Raw genomic sequence first — 25451 nt, forward strand, 5'->3', positions numbered from 1 at the left:
AAGCATACGGTCAAACTCAACACTACCATCAATCAACTGGATATCATTAACATCTACAGACAATGTTATCCACCAGCAGCACAGTACCGTTCTTCTTAGGCTCACAGGAACATTCACGCAGACAGGCTATCAATCACACCTCAGCAAACTTAAAAGAGGAGAAATCATGCAGTGTCTGCTCTCAGATCACAGTGAAATTACAGCAAAAATCAGTAACAAAGATAACTGAAAAACCACAAAAACATGCAGCAATTAAACAACACATTTCTAAATAACATACAGGACAAAGAAGTAATACCAAGAGAAATTTAAAAATATTTTGAAGTAAATGAAAATGAAAACACAAGTTGCCAAAATTTGTGGGATGCAGCAAAAGCAGTACTTCAGAGAAATTCAGAGCACTGAATGTATATATTAGAAAAGAAGATCTAAAATCAATAACTGAAGCTTCCACCTGAATAAGACAAGAATAACAAATTAAATTCAAAGTAGAATAGGCTGGGTGCGGTGGCTCATGCCTGTAATCCCAGCACTTTAGGAGGCCAAGGCAGGCAGATCACCTGAAGTCAGGAGTTCGAGACCAGACTGGCCAATGTGGTGAAACCCCGTCTCTACTTAAAATACAAAAATTAGTTGGGCGTGGTGGTGCGTGCCTGTAGTCCCAGCTACTCAGGAGGCTGAGGCAGGAGAATCACTTGAACCCAGAAGGTGGAGGCTGCAGTGAGCCAAGACTGCACCACTGCACTCTAGCCTGGGTGACAGAGTGAGATTCCATCTCAAAAAACAACAATCACCAAGTAGAAGTGATAAAAAAATTAGAGCTGAAAACAATGAAATTGAAAATAGGAAATCAATACAGAAAAGTAAGGAAGCCAGAAGCTAGTTCTTTGAAAAGAAAGAAAATTGATATCTCTTTAGCCAGGGTAAGAAAAAAAAAAAAAGAACACAAATTGTTAATATCAAAAAATGAGAGGGGACATCACTACAGATCCCATAGACATTAAAAGGATAATAAGGGAATACTATGAACAACTCTATGCCCACAAATGTGATAACCCAGACGAAATGGACCAAGTTCTTCAAAGACACAATCTGCTGAACCAGTCTGTCTAAATAGGCCAATATCTATTGAAGAAATTGAATCAATAATAAACAACTTTCCAAAGCAGAAAGCATCAAGCCCAGATGAGTTTACCAGTGAATTTTGCCTAACATTTAAGGAAGAAATTATATGAAATTTCTATCATCTCCTTCAGAAGATAGAAGCAGAGGGAATACATCCAAGCTCATTCTATGAGACGAGCATCACTCTGTTACACAAACCAGACGAAAATAAGAAAACTATAGACCAATATCTCTCATGAACACAGATGCAAAATCCTCAACCAAATATTATCCAATTGAAAGCTACAATGCATAAAAAGAATTCTACAGCAAGACTATTGGGATTTACCCCAGGTATGCAAATCTGGTTGAGCATTTGGAAATCAATGTAACCCATCACATCAACAAAAAAAAAATTACGTGAGCATATCAACAGATGCAGAAAAAGCATCTGACAAAAATTCAATACTTATTCATAATAAAACTCAGTAAACTAGGAATAAAGGGGAACTTCAACTTGACACAGAAAATCTACAATAATGGTGAGAAATGCAAAGCTTTCCCATTAAGATCAGGAAGAAAGCAAGGACATCCTCTCACCACTCCTTTTCAACATCATACTGGAAGTCTCAACTGATGCAATAAGAAAAGGAAACAAAAAGTATACTGATTGGGAGGGAAGAAATAAAACTCTTTGCAGATGACATGATTGTCTGTGTAGAAAATCCAGAAGAATTTGACTGCCCCCACCAAGTGCCTCCTGGAACTACAGCAAGTTTTCAGGATACAAGGTTAATACACAAAGTCAACTGCTTTCCTATATGCCAGCAATGAATAAGTGGATTTGGAATTAAAAACATAATATCACTTACATTACCTGTGCCAAACAAAATACTTTTGTATAAATCTAACTATACATAGATAAGATCTCTATCAGGAAAACTACAAAACTCTGATCAACAAAGTCAGGGAAGAATGAAACAGAGAGATATTCTATGTACATGCATAGGAAGAATCAATATTGAGTCTTTCAAGGTGTCAGTTCTTCCCAATTTGATCTATACATTCAATGCAATCTTAATCAAAATCCTAGCCAGTTATCTTGTGGATACTGACAAACTGACTTTAAAGTTTATATGGAGAGGCAATGACCCCGAATACCCAACAAAATACTGAAGAAGAAGAAAGAAGCTGGAGGACGGACACTACCTGACCTCAAGACTTAACTAAAGCGACAGTAATTAAGACAGTGAGGTACTGGTGAAAGAAAGACAAATGGATCGATGAAACAGACCCACAGAGATACAGTCAGCTGATCTTTCACAAACGAGCAAAGGGAATACAGTGGAGAAAAGTCTTTTTAACAAATGGTGCTGGAACAACTGGATGCCCATATGCAAAGAAATGAATGTTGACACACACGTTACACCTTTCACAAAAATTGGCTGAAAAGATATCAGAGACCTAACTATAAAATGCAAAACTATGGAACCCCTAGGGAACACATACATGATCTAGGTATGGTGGTGAACCTTTTCACACAACAGCAAAGGCATAGTCTATGACAGAACTACCTGATGAGCTGAACTTCATGAAAATGAAAAACTTCTGCTCTCTCAAAGACACTGTCACTAGAATTAGAAGACAAGGCAGACTAGAAGACAGGACTTGCAAGAGACATGTGTGAGAAAGGATTGTTCTCCAAAATGCATACAAAACTCTTTCTTAATCAGAAACCAAAACTCGCCGGGCGTGGTGGCTCATGCCTGTAATCCCAGCACCTTGGGAGGCTGAGGCGAGCAGATTGTTTGAGCTCAGGAGTTCGAGACCAGCCTGGGCAACATGGTGAAACTCAGCCTCAAACAAAACAAAACAAAACAGAGAAAGTCAACAATTAGAAACAAACTGATTTCAAAATGGGCTAAATATTTTAAAACCTCATCAAAGAAGATATGAACATAGAGATGGCAAATAATCACAAGAAAAGATGCTCTGCATTGCGTCATCAGGGAAATGCAAACTAAAGAATGGTGGGAGCCCACCACACACCCGACAGAAAGGCCACCACCCAGAACACTGACACCACTAAACGCCAGTGAGGACATGGAGCAACAGGAACTCTCATTCACTGTGGGTGGGAATGCAAAATGGCACAGCTGCTTTGGGAGACAATTTGAGTTTCTAAATGCACTCTGACCGTAGGATCTGGCAATCACATGCCTTGGCATTACCCTAAGGAATTAAGAAGTTATGTCCCAGCAAAAACATGTATATAGATATTTAGAGCAGCTTTATTCATTATTGCCCAAACTTGGAAACAACCAAGATTATTTTTCAGTAGGTGAATGGGTAAATGAATTGTGTGATTCAGTGCTAAAAAGAAATGAGCTCTCAAGTCACGAAAAGACATGGAGGAAACTTAAATGCATATTACTGGGTGGAAGATGCCAATCTGAAAAGGCTACATACTGTCTAATTCCAGTCATATAACACGATTCTGTGCCACACCACAGTGGTGGATACGCGGGGACATGATTCTGTGTGACACCACAGTGGTGGATACGTGGGGACACAATTCTGTGCCACGCCACAGTGGTGGATACACGGGGACACGATTCTGTGCGACATCACAGTGGTGGATACGCAGGGACACAATTCTGTGCCATGCCACAGTGGTGGATATGCGGGGACATGATTCTGTGCCACCCACAGTGGTGGATATGCGGGGACACGATTCTGTGCGACACCACAGTGATGGATACATGGGGACACGATTCTCTGCGACGCCACAGTGGTGGATATGCAGGGACCCGATTCTGTGAGACACCACAGTGGTGGATACGCGGGGACATGATTCTGTGCGGCACCACAGTGGTGGATATGTGGGGACACAATTCTGTGCGACACCACTGTGGTGGATATGCGGGGACATGATTCTGTGCCACACCACAGCAGTGGATATGCGGGGACACGATTCTGCGCCACACCACAGCGGTGGATATGCAGGGACACAATTCTGTGCGACATCACAGTGGTGGATATGTGGGGGACACGATTCTGTACGTGGGGACACGATTCTGTGCCACACCACAGCAGTGGATACACGGTGACACGATTCTGTGCCACACCAGTGGTGGATACGCAGGGACACAATTCTGTGCAACACCACAATGGTGGATACATGGGGACACAATTCTGTGCGACTTCACAGCAGTGGATATGCGGGGACACGATTCTGTGCCACACCAGTGGTGGATACACGGGGACACGATTCTGTGCAACACCACAATGGTGGATACATGGGGACACGATTCTGTGCGACATCACAGCAGTGGATACGCGGGGACACGATTCTGTGCCACACCAGTGGTGGATACGCGGGGACACAATTCTGTGCAACACCACAGTGGTGGACACGCCATCAGACATTTGTCAAAACCTACGGCATGTCTGGCGCTAAGAGTGAGCCCTGGGTGGGCACCAGGCGGAGAACCACCACCTCCCAATCTCCACATCTGCCAGGCACCGTCTCACAGCAAGTGCACATGCAGATTAGAGCTTCATGGTTGTTTTGAAAACGTAATATGAAAAACTGATCAGATATGAAATCTGCGCATGCTGTTATAAAAAATTTCAACTTTCCGTTTCTCAAAAGAGAAAAGGAAATTTCATTAAATTTAACTGTTACAGATTTTTGAATGGTCTAAAATTTATCATCTATTTATACAACGACTATCTCGAAATTTAAGGAGTTACCTCTTCAAATTCTAAATCACAAATTTCCTTACAGCCAGTTTAAGCTGAAAACCTGACATGAAATTTATACTAAAGGAAGCAAGTTCAAGTTTCTTCTTAAGACTTGATTTGGAACAGTTGTACAATTACTCAGTATTTAATATTTTCCCTAACATTCAGTGGTTTCTTCGCATAGCACAGAACATTTCGTAAACGTTGATCACAGTCCCACAGATGACTTCCTGGCTCTTTTGTCTAGAACACACACTACACTCGGGGGCTGCCACGTGGAGATGCCGTCCTGGGCCAGCCTTCGGGAGGCTGCCATCGCTGTGGGCAGGGTCAGGGGACCGCCGGGCAGCAGAATTTGGGAGCTGCTCCAGTCAGGGCTGCGAGGACACAGCTGGTGCTGATGGAGGCTGGAGCCGAGGACAGGACGGGGTCCTTGGAGTCCCCGCTGCTGCATGGGGGTGGGCCAACAGTGAGGCAGGCGGGAGAAAAGTCCCATTTTAAGCTATCGATGCGGATGTGCTGGTGCTGAGACCCACCTCCAACACGTGACGGAGAAGGTGTGCAGCATGGCTGTGCAGAGATGCGGCTGGGGGTGCTGGCCCGTTGCCCCCGTGGGCGATCCCAGAGCCTAGGGCAATCCTGCCGCTCCTCCAGGAACCGGGGACCCCTTGCTCCTCTGCGTCGGAGAGAACCTGCTGCATCTCCCCTGCATGCTCTGTTCCCTCGGGAGAAGGGTTTGGGTCCTCCTTGCTAAGAAGGCCTTTTAGGACACACAGGGTGGGGGCAGAAACACATCATCAACCTGCCAACAATAGCAGAGACCACACGGTCAGAACAGGCGGAACACCCGGGGCCACGCTGGTCCTGAATGCCGCATGCGGCCCGGCCCCTCCCGTCACCAGGCCCCGCACAGTCAGCTACCACACCACCCTCCTCCTCCTGCCTTCTTCACCCCTAGGCCACACCCGGCAGCAGAGGGTCCCCGTTCTTGCTGCCCCTGCAGCACCATCTGTATTTCCACACTGTGTTTAAGGAGGCCTTGCAGAGCCTCATTAGCATGCCTATGAAGTCAGAGGGGACTCGGCCAAGAGCAGAACAAGGGGCCACCCTGGTCCCAGCAGGAACCACCACATGCAGAATCGCCCTCAGGGAGAAACCACTGTGGAAGGAGGGAAGGTCTCCCAGCCTTTCCCACAGGTCTCCACAAAGCATCAAGGCCTCGTTCAGCGGCCCCTGCCCCCACCCCCTCAGCACATTACTCCCTGCATGTTTTGTGCCCCTAGCGGCCCCTGCCCCCGCCCACCCCCCCAGCACATTACTCCCTGCACGTTTTGTGCCCCATAGCGGCCTCTGTCCCCCACACCCCCAGCACATTACTCCCTGCATGTTTTGTGCCCCTAGCGGCCTGTCCCCCACACCCCCAGCACATTACTCCCTGCACGTTTTGTGCCCCATAGCGGCCTCTGTCCCCTACCCTCCCCAGCACATTACTCAATGCACGCTTTGTGCCCCTAGCGGCCCCTGCCCCGCCTCTGGCCAGCACATTACTCCCTACACGTTTTGTGCCCCTCCCTATAAACTGTAGAATCTTCTGCTTTCTTTGGGTATCAACTTGTGCATCTATTTTTGTTTTCTGTCCAGTTCATCTTACATTCTTGCTCATGGCGAAATTGGGCCTGAGGTGGGCCCAGTTCACCTCCTGCTTCTCTGGACAGGAGGAACTCCCTGACCGGTGTCTGGTCATCCTGCAGCCTCCTCAGACTGCAGACCCCGGAGAACCCACAGGCGGGTTGGGTGGTAAAGCTGCCTCTCCACTCAGCCCTGCAAATAACCTAGTTAGTACAGGAAACAGTCACCTGGGGCTGGCATGCTGCTGGGTAACAGTGCCTTTCCTCTGCCACCATGTCGCTGTATCTTGATGACAGCACCAGGACCCCTGGGGTCCTCTACCCAGAGGAGGCCTCCCTCCCCAGCCAACCTCCATTGAAAACCCCACAGGAAAGGCCCCACACCCAGCGGAGACAGCCTGAGCCTGGAGGTCCCGCGAGAGCCACATCCCATGGACGGAGAGTTCTCACACCCGCCGCCTCCCGAGCTGTGGTCAGGGGAGGGCGCCGTCGGAATACAGGAGTATGTGCTTTTGGAGAAGGACCATGGCCTCGAGGTGCAGCCTCCCACCCGCCACACTGCGGGACTGACGCTGGGAGGAGGAGGGGACGTGAGCCGAGGCTGCTGGACGGGAGGGGTCCCAGTGGCGGCCACAGCCCAGCACCTACCTACAGCTCTCAGGCCTCCACATCCCAAACAAACAAAAGGGAAGGATGAAAATAATGCAAGAGTGTAATTCTTCACACTTAACCGTTTTAAAATACCAGCTACAAGCCTCTTATGCTCAGAAGCGAAACCCTGAAATCATCACGCTCGCAGTTCTGCGGTTTCCATTTCTGCCTTCCACACGGTCCCGTCCGTGGGAATTTTTTTCGTTTCTGTTTCACAGCTAAGGAGCTGGATCCCAGCGAGGGAGGAGGCGGGTGCTCACCGCTGCCACACACCCACGAGGAGAGAACTTACAAAAAGGATTTTTATTAAAGAGAAATCTTTTTGGTGGGTCAGATATGAAATAGATTTACAGAAACTTTACATCAGGTGTCTCCAAGACATAAAAGGCCGCCCAGGAAAAGCAACGCCCCCTTGCCAGGATGCCAGTGGGAGGAGGCAGGATGGCAGCCCAGGCCACGTGGCGTGGACCCTGCGTAGGAGGCTGCAGGAAGCTCCAGGCTGCCCGAGAGTCACGGCGTTCCCCGGAAACGGGTTCCCTAGGAGGGAGCAGCAGGCGGCGGGGGTTCCAGGCGTGTCTGTGCTGCGCGCACGCACGCTGTCCTGCTTAAACTCCTAGTCCACGTCTCGTGGGACCCCCAAAGCCGTCCCCTAAAGAATGTGCTCTGGTACATGAGGGGAGACAGCGGGCGCACCAGCCTGGGCCAGGCGAGCCTCTGCTGAGCCCTTTGGCACAGCACACTGGGGCCTTTAACACCTGTCACTTACAAAAGTAGACATTCCTGTAGTAAAACTTCTTAAAAACACCTATTTCTGCAAAATAATGTGTTTCTGTATGTGGAGCTCTGCAAATATACATGTCCTTTGGGGAGAAAGCAGCGTGGACCGAGACTGAGGGCTGGTCCGGGGACGTCCGAGTTCTGCTGGAGGCCGGCCAGGCTTCAGCCCCCGCCCGCCGCCCACGCTCACATGAGGTCGTTGAGCTCCGCCTCCAGCGCCTTGGCCATCTCGTCGGCCTCGGAGCTGCTGCCCTCGTCCTCGTTGCTGGACTCCCTGCTGGACTCACTGGCGGCGTCCTCTTCGTTCAGCTTCCTCTTGTGGCCTCTGCAGAGAAGCAAACGTGGTGTGAGACGCTTGTGGCAAACGCACAACGCCGGGTCACCGCCTGGTCTGCATTTGGAAAGTGGCTTCCGTGGTTTTAACACAAGACACAGCACAATTTCCTGGTCGAGGATGCACACAGGCCACTGACCCAGGGCCACGTCACATGCGTGTGGACAGCAGAGCCCCAGGGCAGGAGAAGAGGCCCCGGCCCTGTTACACACGAGGACACCACTGACAAAGCGGTTGTTCACCTGCTGCAAACGCACGTTCCGGCCGCTCATAAACACCTGTGATGCCAGAAGACATCAGAACAGGAAAACAGGACAGGAAAGTAAGATCATCTGTCAGAGTAACTGTTACTGTTATGTGAACAAGCACCTCCCAGCTCATCAAGTGGGTCACGGTCTGCAAATTCTCATTTCCTCAGGCCGCTGCTAAAATGACTCTAATGAACAAACCAAGAGAACACCAGCCCTCTGCATAAGCAGCTAGTGCCACTAGGCTTTCCTTATGAGCTGCTGCAGATGCAACTGGTTCCTGTGATGTTGGCCGACTTGAACGGTGCACACCCACAAGATCCCCAGAGCCCTGAAATTCCAACCGGCTGACGTCCTGCCAGACACCTCCCTCCTGGTGCCGTGCTGGGACGTCCCACTGCGCCAAGGAACCTCAACTACAACCTTAGAGATGGAAGCCTGGCTAAATGTGCACAGGCTGTTTTGACTTTACCCTGATTAGGGGCAACTGGGGCACACGAGCCTTCAGTTACAATCCTGAAAAGTCACTGAGAGAAATTAGTGACAGTCACCATATGTGAATACCCTATTTTCTTAGCTAACATAGATACAATGTAGCTAACATACACACCTATGTGACACGTGTGACACAGCTTCACACACACAGCAGGCACATAACACACGAGCACTCGTGGCTAACACACAAACTATAGCATGGTAATAAGTGTGACACAGCTGCACGCACACACAGCACGCATATAACACACATGCACATGAGGCTAACACACAAACTATATAGCACAGAAATAACTTGAAACCATTCTTGCTGGTTTTAGAAGAATCACAGTTCATTTATAAGAGACAAAAGGAATAAAATCAGCCGATCAGATGGAACCAACAGAAGACAAGAGAACCCCGTGGGCTGGCACACACAGCCGATCAGTCACGACAAGCTCGTTCAGAGAACCCAACTGTTCGTGGTCCAGGGAATACGGCATGAGAGAAACACAAGGGCCCCAGAACTCCAAGTCCTGTCCAGGTGGCAGGCACTGGGCCGCAGGATGACAGCCCCTCCCCACCCTTCCCTCCTGGACCTGCCTCTGTGCCCAGCCCCTCCCTCCCTGACCTGCCTCTGTGCCCAGCCCCTCCCTCCCTGACCCACCTCTGTGCCCAGCCCCTCCCTCCCTGACCTGCCTCTGTGCCCAGCCCCTCCCTCCCTGACCTGCTTCTGTGCCCAGCCCCTCCCTCCCTGACCCGCCTCTGTGCCCAGCCCCTCCCTCCCTGACCTGCTTCTGTGCCCAGCCCCTCCCTCCCTGGCCTGCCTTGTGTGTGCCCAGCCCCTCCCTCCCTGGCCTGCCCTGTGTGCCCAGCCCCTCCCTCCCTGACCTGCCCTCTGTGTGCCCAGCCCCTTCCTCCCTAACCTGCCTGTGCCCAACCCCTCCCTCCCTGACCTGCCCTCTTTGTGACCAGCCCCTCCCTCCCTGACCTGCCCTCTGTGTGCCCAGCCCCTCCCTCCCTGGCCTGCCTCTGTGCCCAGCCCCTCCTCCCTGACCTGCTTCTGTGCCCAGCCCCTCCCTCCCCGGCCTGCCTCTGAGTCCAGCCCGCCGTGTAAGATGGGAACTGCCATCTTTCGTCACATACTGGGACCCCTGGATCCATGAGATCCTTTCTTTAAAAGCAATGCATCCCATCATTTAGAAGCGGAGTAGGCAGGGCGTGGCGGCTCACGCCTGTAATAGCAGCACTTTGGGAGGCCAAGTCGGGTGGATCACCTGAGGTCAGGAGTTCAAGACCAGCCTGACCAACATGGTGAAAAAAATTAGCAAAAAATTAGCCAGGTGTGGTGGTGGGCACCTGTAGTCCCAGCTACTCGGGAGGCCGGGGCACAAGAACTGTTTGAACCTGGGAGGCAGAAGTTGCAGTGAGCTAAGATCACACCACTGCACTCCAGCCGGGGTGACAGAGCGAGACTGTCTCAAAAAAAAAAAAAAAAAGCAGAGTAGCGGGAAGTGCACGCCCTAATACCTGCCATCCAAGTTTTAAACGAATTTGTCATTTTTATGTCAACTGGAATGAATATTTTCTACTGAGAAATAAAGGCTTACTTTTAATTGCTATATGAGAGTGAGGGGTTGCAAATTAGCTGGGAGTGTCGGTGCATGCCTGGAGTCCCAGCTATTTGGGAGGCTGAGGAAAAAGGATCCTTTGAGCCCAGGAAGTGGAGGCTGCAGTGAGCCTGGGCCATGACCGCAACACTGCATTCCAGCCTGGGCAACAGAGCAAGACCCTGTCTTAAAAGAAAAAAATCTCCGCACACCTTTTCTGTGCACCTGCTTCCCCTCTGCACGCCTCGTCTGCAGATCTTGTGCCTATGCCTGTGCTGGGCTGGGCACTGCCTGCTTCCCCTCCGTGCCTCATCAGCAGACCTTGTGCCTGTGCCTGTGTTGGGCTGGGCACCTCCCGCTGTTTGCTTTGAGGATGCTAGGCGTATCATGCACGAGTTTCCTTTATTTCCAGTCTCTGCTGACACCAACGACGCTGTCAGGGCCACGAGTCTGGCCTCCGGTTGCTACAGCAACAAGCTTTTGGCAATTAACAAATTCATCAGTCATTTCTCTTCCTCCCGAATACACGCTGATGACTGTTCCGGGAAAACCCGGCTCCCGTCCTCCCACTAGGCTTCCTCCACCTCACTCCGTTTTGAGAACTTGAAACAAACAAGATAGAGACGGTTCGTAAATGTTAAGGTGCTGCAGCGAGGGGTGCCCCGAACCCCCGGAAGAGCTCAGCCCACTGGTAGGTGGACTGGGCAGAAGACTCTTGCGAACAGAGGCAGCGTTTCAGGCCCCCAGGGCAGTGCATGGCGCTGACCTTGGGGAGGGGCAGTCATGACTGTGAACACGAAAGCCGAAGTGCCATCTCAGGTCGAACTTGGGACAGTCACAAAGTCCAGGAGAGGGCGGGCCTGGATCTCACGTGCACGGGGCCTCGGGAGTGTGTGGTGCGACCCTAACATTCTGGTGACCCAGCTCCCTGCCTGTGTGCTGACGCCTTGCTCAAGGGAGCCCTGGTCCCTCCTAGTGGGGCCAGACTCGGGGGTGCTGGCAGGGTGGTTGACTCCCTCACAGCGATGATGGGTTGGACGTACCAGGGGCACTGAGCAGAGCAGGGGGCAAGGTCCCCAACAGAAAGTGAAGACGGGGCAGCCATCAGCCAGGAGGGACCCTGGGGCAAGCAGGGAGAGGAGGAGGAGGGCGAGAGGTACAAGAACCAGTTCCAACAATTCCTTTCTTTCTAAAATCAAGCGGGGAAGCCATCCGTGGCAGATAGAGTTCTAACGGCAGCAAGAGGATGGCAAAGAATGGGAAACGCCAGCTGTGGCTCTCTGTTTGAGGTTTACAAATACGTTCCCCTCACAAGGCCGACAAAAATACCCAGTGTGCTGTTGACAGCAGGACACCTTCAGAAATGCCAGCATGCCTTGGCAGGGTGCCATGGGACCTGAACCGAGCCCATGGAAGGGACCACCTCAGCTCCTGCTGGAGAGCCCTGTGCACACGCACCAACACGGCAAACACACAGACACGGCAAACAAGACACGGCTCACACAGACACGGCAAACACACAGACACAGCTCAAACAGACACGGCTCACAAAGACACGGCTCACACACAGACACGGCAAACACACAGACACGGCTCACACAGACACGGCAAACACACAGACACGGCTCACACAGACACGGCAAACACACAGACACGGCAAACACACAGACACGGCAAACACACAGACACGGCAAACACACAGACATGGCAAACACAGACACGGCAAACACACAGACACGGCGCACACAGACACGGCTCACACAGACACGGCAAACACACAGACACAGCTCACACACAGACACGGCAAACACACAGACACGGCTCACACAGACACGGCTCACACAGACACGGCAAACACACAGACACGGCTCACACACAGACACGGCAAACACACAGACACGGCTCACACACAGACACGGCTCACACAGACACGGCTCACACACAGACACGGCAAACACACAGACACGGCAAACAGTCATGGCTCACGCGGTCACGGCTCACGCATAGACATGATAGTGATGACTCTAAAGGCCTCTGATCATGATTCTGTCGCTGTCATGTGAGATGAGGCGGCCGCAGGCACTCACGGCACTCGCTGGGAACAGTTTCTTGTGGATCCACAGCTGCGGACGCTGTGGTTTGAGGCCAGCTGTACTAAGTGCTTCTTCTTTCGATTTCCACAAGAAACCCACGGGCAGGCACCACCATTCCCATCTCACAACAGAGGCCTGGACCCCACGATGCTCATAAGAATGCTGAGAAACGTTTTCCATGCACTTTGGGAAAACGCAGCTGACTGAGAGACAGGGCCAGGGCTTACATGAGGCTGAGTGTCTGGGACCAGGTCAACAGCTTCCACCCTGAGGGGCCACAGAGCCCGGGCTGGAGCACCCCTCTCTCCATGGGTCCCCCCAGGCCCTGTGCGATCCCTCCTGGTGCTGAGAATGCCGCACCCTCGGTCTCGTTCCGTAATGAAGCACAGGGAGCGCTTCACTAAGATGGCACAAAACCTTTGCTCTTGGTTAAATGATGTTTGGAGTGTGGCATTTAAAAATACGAGACAAATGGACTTTAGTCATTAAAAATTACCTCAAACATTAGACACAGCTGCAAGCTATGGTTAGTAAATGTCCGTAACTGATACCAGCTTCACTTCCTCAGCATAACATGCAATACTTGTATTTTGTTTATACAACCAGCTGCACAGCTCCATAGAGAAATATTAACAGATTTAATTTGGGGAAAATTTAAAGCTTTAACATTTGTCTCAAATTCAACGTGGAATAAGGCAAGAATACAAACAGAATAATATACATGTATACCCTCCACCCCACCCCGCCATATTTCAGTTTTCCAAGCACACTGAGCTGTCACAGTGCACACGATTTGGCACCGCAGAGATATCCATCAGTGCAGCAACGCACAATTGTGTCACACCAGCATCTAATCCAAAGGGGATGGAGCAATCCACAGGCACAGGGTTCCCGTGGCCGCTGCCAGCGTGGCTGCACGAAGAAAAGGGAAGACCAGTGCTGCTCACGGTGAGGCTGTCACGTCACTAAAAGCCTGCGCTGGCGTGGCCAGGTCTGCACGCACCGGGACACCTGCAGGAGGCGCTGCGCACGGCGGATTATTTCCCCAGTGCACCCTGGAGTGGAACGTGGCGTGAGGGCGGCGTGGGGCTGCCCAAAGCAGATGAAGCCGCACACAAGCCTGGGAGGCTCCACAGGGCCCTGCAGGGAACCCGTCAGATGACATCAGCGGGACCAACAGTCCAACCACCCACAACACAGGGCTGGGCTCTGCCAAGGAAAGCAGGCGGCAAGAGCTGGTCTGCTGCTGAGAGTGGGCCCGGGCCCAGTGACAGCCAGCGGTGCCCTCCCTCCGTGGCGTCTGCACCTGAGTCCCAGTCCCCGCAGGGCCCTAGTGGGGATGCCACAGCTCTGGGTGTAAACATCGTCATGCTCTCCTCAGCAATCTCACGGCATTAGAATGAACCTGTGTGTGTTACAGGTGGAAGAGGAGCAGGGGCCCTTCCCAGCAGGGAGCTGGCCGGGCGCTCACCACACCTGACCGGGCGCTCACCACACCTGACCCTCCCCTCCGAGAGCCTGCAGCCAGGCCGGGGCTCTTTAAAGAGGGAAGTTCAGTGAGCTATTTTAGGGTAAGAATTGCTGCTTCGTGTATTGCTATGAAAGGTCTGGAAAAAAATGAATGTCTCTCACTTAAAATTGGGCAATCATTAAAAAACACTATTTGATTCAGCAGCTTTGTACCCAAATTCTAAACTGCAGGCACCGGGGTGGCCAGCAGCACACAGTCAAGGTGCGCGACCAGGAGCCTCCAGCCTGGCGTGTCAAAGACCACTTTAACACCCCCAGGCACGGGAGGCACAGTGGGCACGGTGTTCACGCCTGTAGGCCCAGCACTTTGGGGGGCTGAGGCAGAAGGATTGCTGGAGGCCAGGAGTGTGAGGCCAGGCTGGTCTCAATGGGCAACACAGGGAGTCCCCATCTCTACAAAGAAATTTTAAAAACATTAGCCAGGCATGGTGGTGTGCACCTGTGGTCCTAGCTACTTGGAAGGTTGAGGCAGGAGGATCCCTTGAGCCCAGGAGTTCAAGGTTCCAGTGAGCCATGATCGTGCCACTGCACTCCAGCCCAGGCAACAGAGTGAGACCTTGTCTCTTAAGCCCCTAAGTATGGGGTGGGCAAGGCAGGGCCTCCTGACCTGTTCACAGTGACAGCGGTTGTCAAAAGGCCCTCACTTTTCCAAGAGATGCGGTTTGTGTAGCTATGAAAACACGAAAAAGCAAACCTTCACAAACCAAAACTCCGCGTGCTGTGTGCAGGGAGAACGAACACAGCCTCCACCTCCGACATCCTCGAGTGGCAAACCCTGAAGAGGCCGCAGGGTCAGAAGATGCATGGGAGGGACGCAGGGTCACAACACGCACGGAAGAGACGCAGGGACAGAACACGCACGGGAGGGACGCAGGGTCAGAACGCGCACGGGAGGGACGCAGGGACAGAACGTGCACGGGAGGGATGCAGGGTCAGAACACGCACGGGAGGGACGCAGGGTCAGAACGTGCACGGGAGGGATGCACGATCCAGTCACAACACGTTAAGTGTGCTGACCGCTCATCTTCCCCACAAAAATTATCCATGCCATACTCATTACAACTGCTTTGGAAAAGCCTGAAACTCACATGAACTTATGTGTCGTGGGGACACCTCCTAATCCCAGGAGCACCTTCTGATTCCCCACCCCACTCTCAGGACCCACAAGTCTTTCCCATGGAGTGGCCTGGTACCCCTGCTGAGAGCCAGCTGGCCACGGACACGGGGCCGTTCCGGGACGGACACTTCTGTTCCACGGCCCAGCACGCCTTTATCACACCAGCCTCCATTATTCAGAAGCAGGACGTGTGTCCTCTGGCCTGCTCCTCCTCAAGACCCTCCAGGGTCTCCTGCGTTCCTGTAAGAGCTTCAGGACTGGTCTGTGGCCCTCCAGGGGCAGCGTCCTCCCACATTGCCCCCCATGACTGAGCGGTGGGGGAACCTCCATGGTCTCACCATGCCCGCCTCTGCCTTTGCTTGTCAGTTTCTGCCTCCGGTGAGTTGGTTCTCACTTCTGGTGCACATGTGCTAGCAACCGTCACTCTTCCCGATGGATCCAGCTGTTAGCATCGTAATTCCATCCGTTATCATGATAAAGCGCCCTTCTTTACCGTAGAAGCATTCTTTGTTTAAATTCAGTCTTCTCTGGTATCAGGAGAACACTCCAGCTTTCCTACGGTGATGCCCTCTGACCCAGTTGTTCATCCACTCATAAAGCTCTGAATCCCCTCGCGTTCACACCCACCACTCTATTGTTTTTCATGTCTCATGTAGTTTTAGTTCCTGTCTTCCTTTTTCTGTTTTCTTTTGCACTAAGTGAATATTGTCTAATGTAACATTTTGGTTCCTTTTGTGAACTCCAAGTATCTGTGTCAGGTCTCAGTTAACTTAAAAAGTTTATTTTGCCAAGGTTGGAGGCACCTGCCCGTGACATGGTCTCAGGAGGGCCTGACGTGCCTGAGGTTGTCGGGGCACAGCCTGGTTTTATGCATTTTAGGGAGACATGAGACATGAAAGAACATATGTAAGATGAACACTGGTTCACTCTGGAAAGGTGGGACAGCTGGAACCAGGGAGGGACCTTCCAGGTCACAGGTAGGCAAGAGACAAATGGCTGCATTCTTCCGAGTTTCTGATCAGCCTCTCCAAAGGAGACCATCAGATCTGCATCTGTCTCAGCAAGCAGAGGGTGGCTTTGGATAGAATGGGAGGCAGGTTGGCCCTGAGCAGTTCCCAGTGTGACTTTTCCCTTTAGTTTCGTGATGGTGGGTCCCAAGATTTATTTTCCTTTCTGTTTTTCCTTTTATGATCTGTTTCACGATGTATTTTGAGTTATTTCCTTAGCGTCTGCTCTTGGGTTTAGCATACATACATCTCACTTGATCAGAATCAATTTTGGACTCATGCTGGCCTAATTTCAAATCGATACGGAGACACGGCTGCTGCACAGCTCGGCCCCTCCCCACTTAGTGCTTCACTGTACAATATCACATCCGTGCACGCCATGAACCCAACAATGCATCGTTGTAATTATTTACAGTGGGAGGGGGAGCGGGTGCACACTTGCACACTCGGACTCCTCACTTTGTGCTTCACTTTTTTTTTTGGAGACGGAGTCTTGCTCTGTTGCCCAGGGTGGAGTGTAGTGGCATGATCTCGTCTCACCGCAACCTCCGCCTCCTGGGTTCAAGTGGTTCTCCTGCCTCAGCCTCCTGAGTAGCTGGGACTACAGGCGCATGCTGCCATGCCCAGCTAATTTTTTGTATTTTAGTAGAGACGGGGTTTCACCATGTTGCCCAGGCTGTTCTCGAACTCCTGAACTCAGGCGATCCGCCCGCCTCAGCCTCCCAAAGCGCTAGGATTACAAGCGTGAGCCACCACGCCCAGCCTTGCTTCACTGTACAATACCACATCCATGCATGCCACAAACCCAACAATGCATCACTGTAATTACTTACAGCAGGAGGGGGAGCAGGTGCATACTCGGTGTGCGGTGAGACCAACCTTCTTGTTCAGCACTCCTGGGTCTCTTCAGCTCTTGCTGTAAATTCCAGTCACCATCTGCTGTCATTTCATCCCAGGCTCCTCCTCGGCGCGGCTACTGGCAAACGTTACATCTCCACATGGTATGGGCCCAACAATACAATTAGGTACAAAGAGTTGTTTTATTTTGTTTTGTGACAGGGTCTCGCTCTGTGGCCCAGGCTGGAGTGCAGTGGCATGATCCTGGCTCACTGCAACCTCCGCTCTCTGGGTTCTAGTGATTCTTGTGCCTCAGCCTCCTGAGTAGCTGAAATTACAGGCGCCTGCCACCACGCCCAGCTAATTTTTGTATTTTCAGTAAAGACAGGGTTTCACCATGTTGGCCAGGTTGGTCTTGAACTCCTGACCTCAAGTGATCTGCCCACCTTGGCGTCCTAAAATGCTAGGATTACAGGCATGAGTCACAGCCACCACATGCCCGGGCATAGAGTCGTATACTATAAAACTATACTGCTTTTTAAATCAAAAGAAGAAAGGAGAAGCAACACGCTACCTTACAGAGTTACATAATCTGCATTCCTGGTGCTCGCTTGTATGTGTGGATTCAGATTTTTCATCTAAGTCACCTGCTTTCAGCCTGAAGAGCTTCCTTTAGAACTTCTTGTAAGGTGCGTCTGCTAGTGAATTCCCACTTTGTCTGGGAAAACCCCGCCTTTGTTTCTGAAGGTTGTTTTGCTGGCTACAGGGGCCTGGGTGTGGTGGTGCCATCTCTGAGGAGAAGCAGCTGTGGCGTGATGCACTCTCCTACCCTCAGGCCTCTCTCCCGTGGACGCCTCACGCCTCCTCAGCTGCCCTCAGGCCTCTCTCCACAGACACCTCATGCCTCCTCAGCTGCCCTCAGGCCTCTCTCCACAGACACCTCATGCCTCCTCTGCTGCCCCCAGGCCTCTCTCCCATGGATGCCTCACGCCTCCTCTGCTGCCCCCAGGCCTCTATCCCACGACACCTCACGCTTCCTCTGGGCCCCCAGCCCTGCTCCCAGCATTTCCTCTTCCACTGGGATGTGCCCAGGTAAGGATCCTTGTGTTCATCCTACTTGGAGTTTGTTGTGCTTCTGGGACGTATAAATTAATGTTTTCCATTAAATTTGGGGAGTTTTCAGTCATTATGTCTTTGAATAGTTTTTCTGCTCCTCTCTCTCCTAAAGATTATCTTTCTTAGTTAATTATCCAAGATTAAAAACAACTTTGATGTGTGAGTGTTTCTGAGCACTATTCCCTGTTGTCTAAGAGTGGGAGCTCATGCAACCCTCCCAAACGGACAAGAGGAGGTGAACCTCAGAGGGGCCCTGCGGGCCGCCCTGCATCTCCCATGCAGGCTGACCACACACCCCTGTGGAAAAGAGCTGAGTGTTGGGATCTGGGTACTCGTGTCAGGAAACTAAGCCTTTAAAACGTGGTGCTGTTTTCCTTTCCTGTTTATCACTGCACCAGATGGACAGGAAACGACGCCAGGACTAAAATCTCCGAGTACTTAGGGAGCCATCATCAGCTGTTGTCTCTGTCAACAGATCATGGGAACGATCAGCTCATCTTCTTGCCACTAACATAACAGCTCCCACCAATGCTGTGCTGTTTCTTGGCAGTTAGCTCAACGTCGTTTTCACTTCTCCACGAACTCTAGGAATGATCTGAAGAAAGAGGCTATGGTATATTTTAAAGTTGCCTTTGTGAGCGATGATTCACCTCCCGCCACCAAAAGCATAAAAGGATAGGCTCAGGGACAGATCAACTGCACAAGGGCCTCACCCAACCACGGGCGCAGGGACAGATCAACCGCACGGGGACCTCACCCAACCAAGGGCGCAGGGACAGATCAACCGCACGGGGACCTCACCCAACCAAGGGCGCAGGGACAGATCAACCGCACGGGGACCTCACCCAACCAAGGGCGCAGGGACAGATCAACCGCATGAGGACCTCACCCAACCAAGGGCGCAGGGGCAGATCAACCGCACGGGGACCTCACCCAACCAAGGGCGCAGGGACAGATCAACCGCACGAGGACCTCACCCAACCAAGGGCGCGGGGCAGATCAACCGCACGGGGACCTCACCCAACCAAGGGCGCAGGGACAGATCAGCCGCACGAGGACCTCACCCAACCAAGGGCGCAGGGGCAGATCACCTGCACAGGAGACCTCGCCTCACCTGGGTGCCTGTTCTTTTCAGGAACTGGTGGTGGGATGATGTGTCTGTGAGATCCTTAAACATTCTGAAGATGTCTTGTTTGGTTTTTTATTTTGAGGATTTATTTTAAGGAGTGAAAGTGCCCAGCAGGCGGCTGCATATAGAGCAGGCATCTGATGTTTGTTGATTTGAGAGAAGAATGAATCACTTCTTGGTAGACAAGTAAAAAACACAACCTTCCCCCTTCTGTTAAAACTCATTTTCAAGTTCAACTGACATTAAGATTCTGTGGAACAGCTTGGCCATGCGAAATTAGCAAGAGGTACCACCAGCCAGAGCACTGACGGGAAACAGCAGAGCTACCTCCGGCTTCCGTACGAAACGTGTCGCCACTCACGGGAAAGAATCATGATGAAACCTACGTGTTCGACAGGCGAAAATAAAAAACTCAAACCACATTTACTTCATTACAAGCAAAAATTTCATGTGAAAAATTTCAAAACATTCACATCTCATTGAATACCCAAACAGGAATGAAATAAAACTGGAAGTCCCTGGTCTTTAAGGAAGGAGTGAGGTCCCCAAAGTCCAAGAGTCACAAAAACCCAGCTGAGAGGAAGCTGAACAGACCCCACCACCCCACCCAGGAAGCTGAACAGACCCCACCGCCCCACCCTTTCAAGGGGCACACACGGCCCCCAGCAGTCAGGCTGCTATTGTGGCTACACGCCCACAGCGATCTGCAAACGCAGGCGTGGCGCAGGCAGGGAGCAAGCGCCGAGTCCTACCCGTCCTGGCAGCGGGTATGAAGGCTGCGCAGCAGAACCTGAACAGACTCCCAGGACACTTTATTCTCCTGATCTCAAATTCTAAAATCACCCAAGCCCACCGAGTCTGTAAGACATAGAGTGAAATGGCGAGTACAGTACCGATCCGGTCCTTGCTAGAGGAGCCAGAATGGAGAGGCAGAGCCCCAACCGCCTCCTGCAGCTGGGAGGGCAGCATGGAAGCCGCACCAGAGCAGAGGGGTTTTCTAATCGTGCTCGCGTGGTTTCACCAGTGAGGGTCAGTTCTGCCATGGGCAGGTCATTTAGCAAAAAAAAAAAAAACCCAGGGGTGCTAACTCCAGTCCTGGCCCCCAAGTCTTCTGCAGCTCTGGGTCCCAACCCGCTGAGCGCCACATCCAGTTGCCCACAGGGGGAGACACAGACGCAGCACGTTTCCTGGATGACATCGCTGGCCGCCAGCAATACCCTGACTGGTCTTAGTGGAAAAACACTTTGGGTTTCTTCTTTTAATTAGAAAAAAAACTGTCAGGTTAAAACCACCTATGTTCACACCCAGAGCACGCTGCAAATCCACAGATACTAACATGGCCACGGCAGACAGACTCCTTGGAGCCGGCTCAGCTCAGCCCCGGCCTGGAGGGTCTTCAGGGGAGGGCAGTGGAACCCTCCTAGTGGCCCCCAATGACTGCCTTCCCCAGGTCTGACCCCAGAGCTTCACGACAGACCCAACGGGTCTACACCGAAAAGTGAAGGAAGGTACGGCCAGGCAAAACCACCCCATAATTCATGTGGGAAAAACCAAGGCTTGTTATCGCCCAATACGGAATTTCAAAATCTCTCCTAAAACAATTTCACATCATTTCAACACAGCTGGAAAATGCTGCTTTCTACGTTGTAAACACAGAGTGGGCTGCCTGGAGAGAAGCTGCACTCATTTCTCTGCTAAACCACAGAGGTGCAAATCAAGTGATTTTCTCTAAGTAATTCCTACAAACAGAACAATGACTATCTTGTCTTGTTTGCATTTGTTGCTGGAATTTCTGGCCCAATTTTGTAACTGGATTGCCCGAATGAGTTACACTCTTTTCTTGAAATATTGTTTATTCACCTACAGGAGAGCCTAAGAGTAAGACCAGACGTGGGGAGAAAGAAAGCAATCTGCACTGTCTTCTTCACCACAGACACCAGACGTGCGCCTGGAGCGCCCCCTGCTCACCTGCTGAAGCTGGGAGCAGCTCCTCCGAGGCTGGCGCTGCTCCTACCTCATTTCACAGGTGAGGAAACCAGGACGCAGAGGTCAAAACACCGGCCCACAGCCCCACAGCAGCCGCAAGAAGGCTCTGGAGACCAAGTTCTCTGGGCAAATCCTTGGGACACGCGTCTGTACTGAGGATGTCGGCAGGACCTGGGGGGCCACATCCTGTCTAACGGGTGGGCAAGACAAAGCCTCCGAGGTTACCTCGGACAGCCTTGGAGCAGCTCTGGAGCTAAAGACGGGAGCTGTGCTTCTAAATCCTCAAGGAGATGGTGCCACCTGGGGATTACGCATCTCGCCGACTGTGGACGTGTGGACAGGACAAAGACACTTTCTCAGGAAGCTTCTGGGAGATGTACTCCACCAAAATGCAGACAGAGAACACCCCAGAGAGTGGGGAAGGCAACTCCCAGGGGCGGTGAGCAGGGTGGGCGGGGGGAGGCGGGGACCTGGGGGGAGGCTGGGGGAGTGGAGCAGAGAGGCAGCCAGGGATTCGGAAACAGGCAAAAAGGAAGAAAGCTAACAAAAGTGAGGTAATTATCAAATCCAGGTAAAACAGATGTTTAAGAAAGGGAACAGCATCACCGTGTCCTATTCTATTTGGTAAAAGCAATTTACGGTCATAGGAAACACCGCGTCATTCCACACCCCCAAATCCTGGCGTGTTGATATTGGCAGGGCGGAGGCAAGAAGAGACGCAGTCTGTATGTTGAACACTAAGAATCAAGAGACGGCACCCAAAATGCCTGCTAAGGGCACGGCAGGTCTCCCCCACCACCCAGAACCGGGCAGTGAGGTGGGTGCCTTTCACGCAAGGACATGCGCGGGGACGCGGGACGGGGACCTCTCCGCACCCTGGGTTTCATGCATGTTCATCGACCAACCTGAGAAAAGATGTCTCTCAAAGCAAACCGGCTCCTCCCCACCATTCGACAGAGGCACACAGAGCCGGAGAACAAAGCCGGTTAGTGGGGAAAGATGATGTCAGAAACTGCGACGGGACCATGAGTTAATCATCTGGGAAAAAGCTAAATCCCCCCCTTACTAAAAAGTAATTCTTAATTTACTAAGATTCATATGTAGAAAAAGTCAAACATAAAAGCATCCAAGGAAAAGACATAAGGTTAAGATTCTCGGACAAGATTCAGAACCAAGCAGCTGTAAGATCTGCACAACAGTAACGTCTCTGCATGGCAGAAATGTCATCAAAGTTAAAGGTGACAAAAAGATAACCTTTCACGGCAATGCAGAAAACACTGACCAGTCACAAGGAGCAGGTGAGCAGCGTTCAGAGTGTGCTGCTGCGGCCAAATGCCCCAAAACAGGCCTCATTCACGGCGAAGGAAGTGAAAGCAAACCACGGTGCTCGGCTCTTCCCACCGACAGACCAAACACCAGAGGCGGGGACCACTGTCGCTGGCGGGGGACCCACATCAGGCACCACCCTTGACATGCAGGATGCTGGCTCCTGACCAGCAGCGCCACGTGCAGACCCTGCACACGCCTGTGCACACATACAGACCCCGTACATGCCTGTGTGCACACGTGCAGACCCCCATACACGTCTGTGCGCACGTGTAGACACCTCACACACACCTGTGCACACGTACGGACCCCCATACACTCCTGTGCACACGTGCAGACCCCACACACGCCTGCCCACACGTGCAGATCCCCATACACCTGTGCACACGTGCAGACCCTACACATGCCTGTGCGCACATGCAGACCCTCACACACGCCTGCAAACATGTGTAGACACCTCACACACACTCCTGTGCGCACATGCAGACCCCACACACGCCTGCAAACATGTGTAGACACCTCACACACACGCCTGTGCAAACGTGCAGACCCCACACACGCCTGCAAACATGTGTAGACACCTCACACACACTCCTGTGCACACGTGCAGACCCCACACACGCCTGTGCACATGTAAGATGACATGGAGTCAGCATGGAGACAACCAAGTGGCCATCACCAGGGGCTGCTGAGTTTGGAAGCTGCTGGTGTCACACACAGAATGGGGGAGGGCGTGAAGAACGAGATGCAGGCAGGCGGCCCACCGACGGCAGAGTCACCTCCGGGAGCCCGCGTCGGGCCCTTCCCCCCTCAGACCCTGCACTCACCTGGGCCCCCGGCCACCTGCTGCGCTCCTCTCGCTGGACGCCGGTGCCCTGAGCGTCTGCTCCCTGCGGGTCCCTGGCTTCCGGGGCTGGGGCTCCTCCTCCTGCTCCTCAGGCCTCCTCTTCTCGCTGTCGCTGTCGTCGCTGCCTTCTCCGAGGATGTCGTCCACCTGACAAACAGCCAAGAGTCAGTGACAGACCTCCTTCCCGGGCCCCGTCCCCCAGCAACAGGCTTCTCCCGGCAGAGTCCAGGGCTCTGAGTGCAGCAGCGTGGGGGCTGGAGGTGGCACTCTGCTTTCTACCTGAGCCCTGGGGCTTGAAACTCAACCAATCCTTAACAAAGCCCCGGGCAAAAGACACTTGGAAACCCACAGAGCAAACCCAGACAGTCGGTTCACAGGCAAAGACTGGGTTTAAATTCCTTCTGTCCCTTATGTGAACAGGACTTTATTCCTAGTGCACTGTTGGATTTTATGGTGAATAATCAGCATATTTGCTTGAAATTTTCAAGATCAATGAGATTCACAGCACAATTCCTGAGTGGCAGGGCTTTCGGGGAGGCGCCCCAGTCCTTCCCATCCTGGGATCTGGGAGGAGAGCAGCCACCTGGGGGTGGAGACGTGGCTGCGCCACAGGGATGCTCGCTAAGATGTCCGCCCGCTCGCTCTGGGCACGCCTCCAATGTGGGAAACGTGCAGAGAGGGCGACTCCTGAACACCTGGGGTAAGCTCGGCCGGCCCCACGCCTGACACGTGTGACGCGGACGGGAGTGGGAACAGAGGCGGCAGGCAAGCGAGCAGGTGATGGGAGTACCGTATCCAAACCTCAGCCTCCCCGAACCTCAGCAGGCGGGAAGTGGGTACCGTCAGTGCCTCGACGTGGCGGCGGGAGAGGCTGAGCCCAGTGCCGGGGAGGTGAGCTCAAGCTCTCGCCTCCTCTCCTCAACTGCACGGAGATGGGAGAAGGACGTGCAGAAAGAACTTGCACCCAGGAGCGAGGGGCCGGCTCGGCCGACGACTAGCGGAGGGAGAGTACTTTATGTCCAGCACGGATCACGTCGGAGGGGTATTGGCGGGCAGCTCTCTCGGGGGCTCCCATCCCGAGAGCACAGCCCTGCTCACAGCTCTCCCATGTTGAGGGCGTCTGTGTGTGACGGCACAGCCCCGTGGTCCCCGAGACAGGCAGGTGAGGCGGGGCGGCCTGACCACAGTCCCCCAGCGCAGGCTGTTTCCCAGGAGGGATCTGGGGGTGCACGCCTGGCTGGGGCCTCGAGGTGCATTCACCAACGCCGACCCAACCCCACCCCCGCAGCAGGTACGAGAAACGGCCAGAGGACAGAGCACAACTCCTGAGACGGGCGAGATGGGTGCGGTTCGCAGCAGTCAAGGCCGAGTCCAGAGTCACAGAGGCTCAGTGTGAGGCCGCTTTCATCAGAAATCACAGCTCGGCTCCCGAGCCCGCGTCGAGGCAGACTCATCCACCCTGTCCACTCTGCAATTTCAAACTCATCGCCACGTGTCCAGCAAGTCACAGCACATGTGCCCTGGCTGAATCATTAAAAGGCAGAAACATTTTAACCAATGGTTAATGAGTTAAGGCAGTGGCTTTATCATCAGGTAATTATAGTGATCTCTAAAAGTAACACGTTACCAGGGACAGGGACGCTGGCATGAAATGGTATTTAATAAGAGCATCTGGTTACTCGAAGAGGTTACTGATGTTCACACTTCACCAGAATGCTTACATCACTGAATTTACTGTTCGGATGGCAAATCTCCTATGGGAATAATTCTACTAAATTCTATTTTGAAATACTTAGGGCCTTTAACATGGCATCATACCTTGTCAAGAGAGAAAAAAAGGCCTGTTACAGTCTGTTATTTTACATTTGACAGCCAAGGGCCGGCGGGCCG

General features: G+C 52.3%; 1 protein-coding gene across 5 annotated transcripts in view; it reads right to left on the reverse strand.

Moving 5' to 3' along the window:
- Positions 1-7418: 7418 nt before the first annotated feature.
- CTDP1 (CTD phosphatase subunit 1) overlaps positions 7419-25451 on the reverse strand; it is a 67408-nt gene continuing 49375 nt past the window's right edge. For all 5 annotated transcript variants that reach the window (XM_055295772.2, XM_055295750.2, XM_055295762.2 and 2 more), the window contains 2 exons: positions 23542-23708; positions 7419-8232 (listed from right to left, as the gene is read on the reverse strand). In XM_055295772.2, the coding sequence (XP_055151747.1) occupies positions 8213-8232; positions 23542-23708 (187 nt within the window). In that variant the 3' untranslated portion in view covers positions 7419-8212. The remainder of the gene's footprint in view (positions 8233-23541; positions 23709-25451) is intronic.

The sequence above is a fragment of the Symphalangus syndactylus genome, chromosome 1 (genome assembly GCF_028878055.3).
Source record: "Symphalangus syndactylus isolate Jambi chromosome 1, NHGRI_mSymSyn1-v2.1_pri, whole genome shotgun sequence".
Classification (NCBI taxonomy): domain Eukaryota; kingdom Metazoa; phylum Chordata; class Mammalia; order Primates; family Hylobatidae; genus Symphalangus; species Symphalangus syndactylus.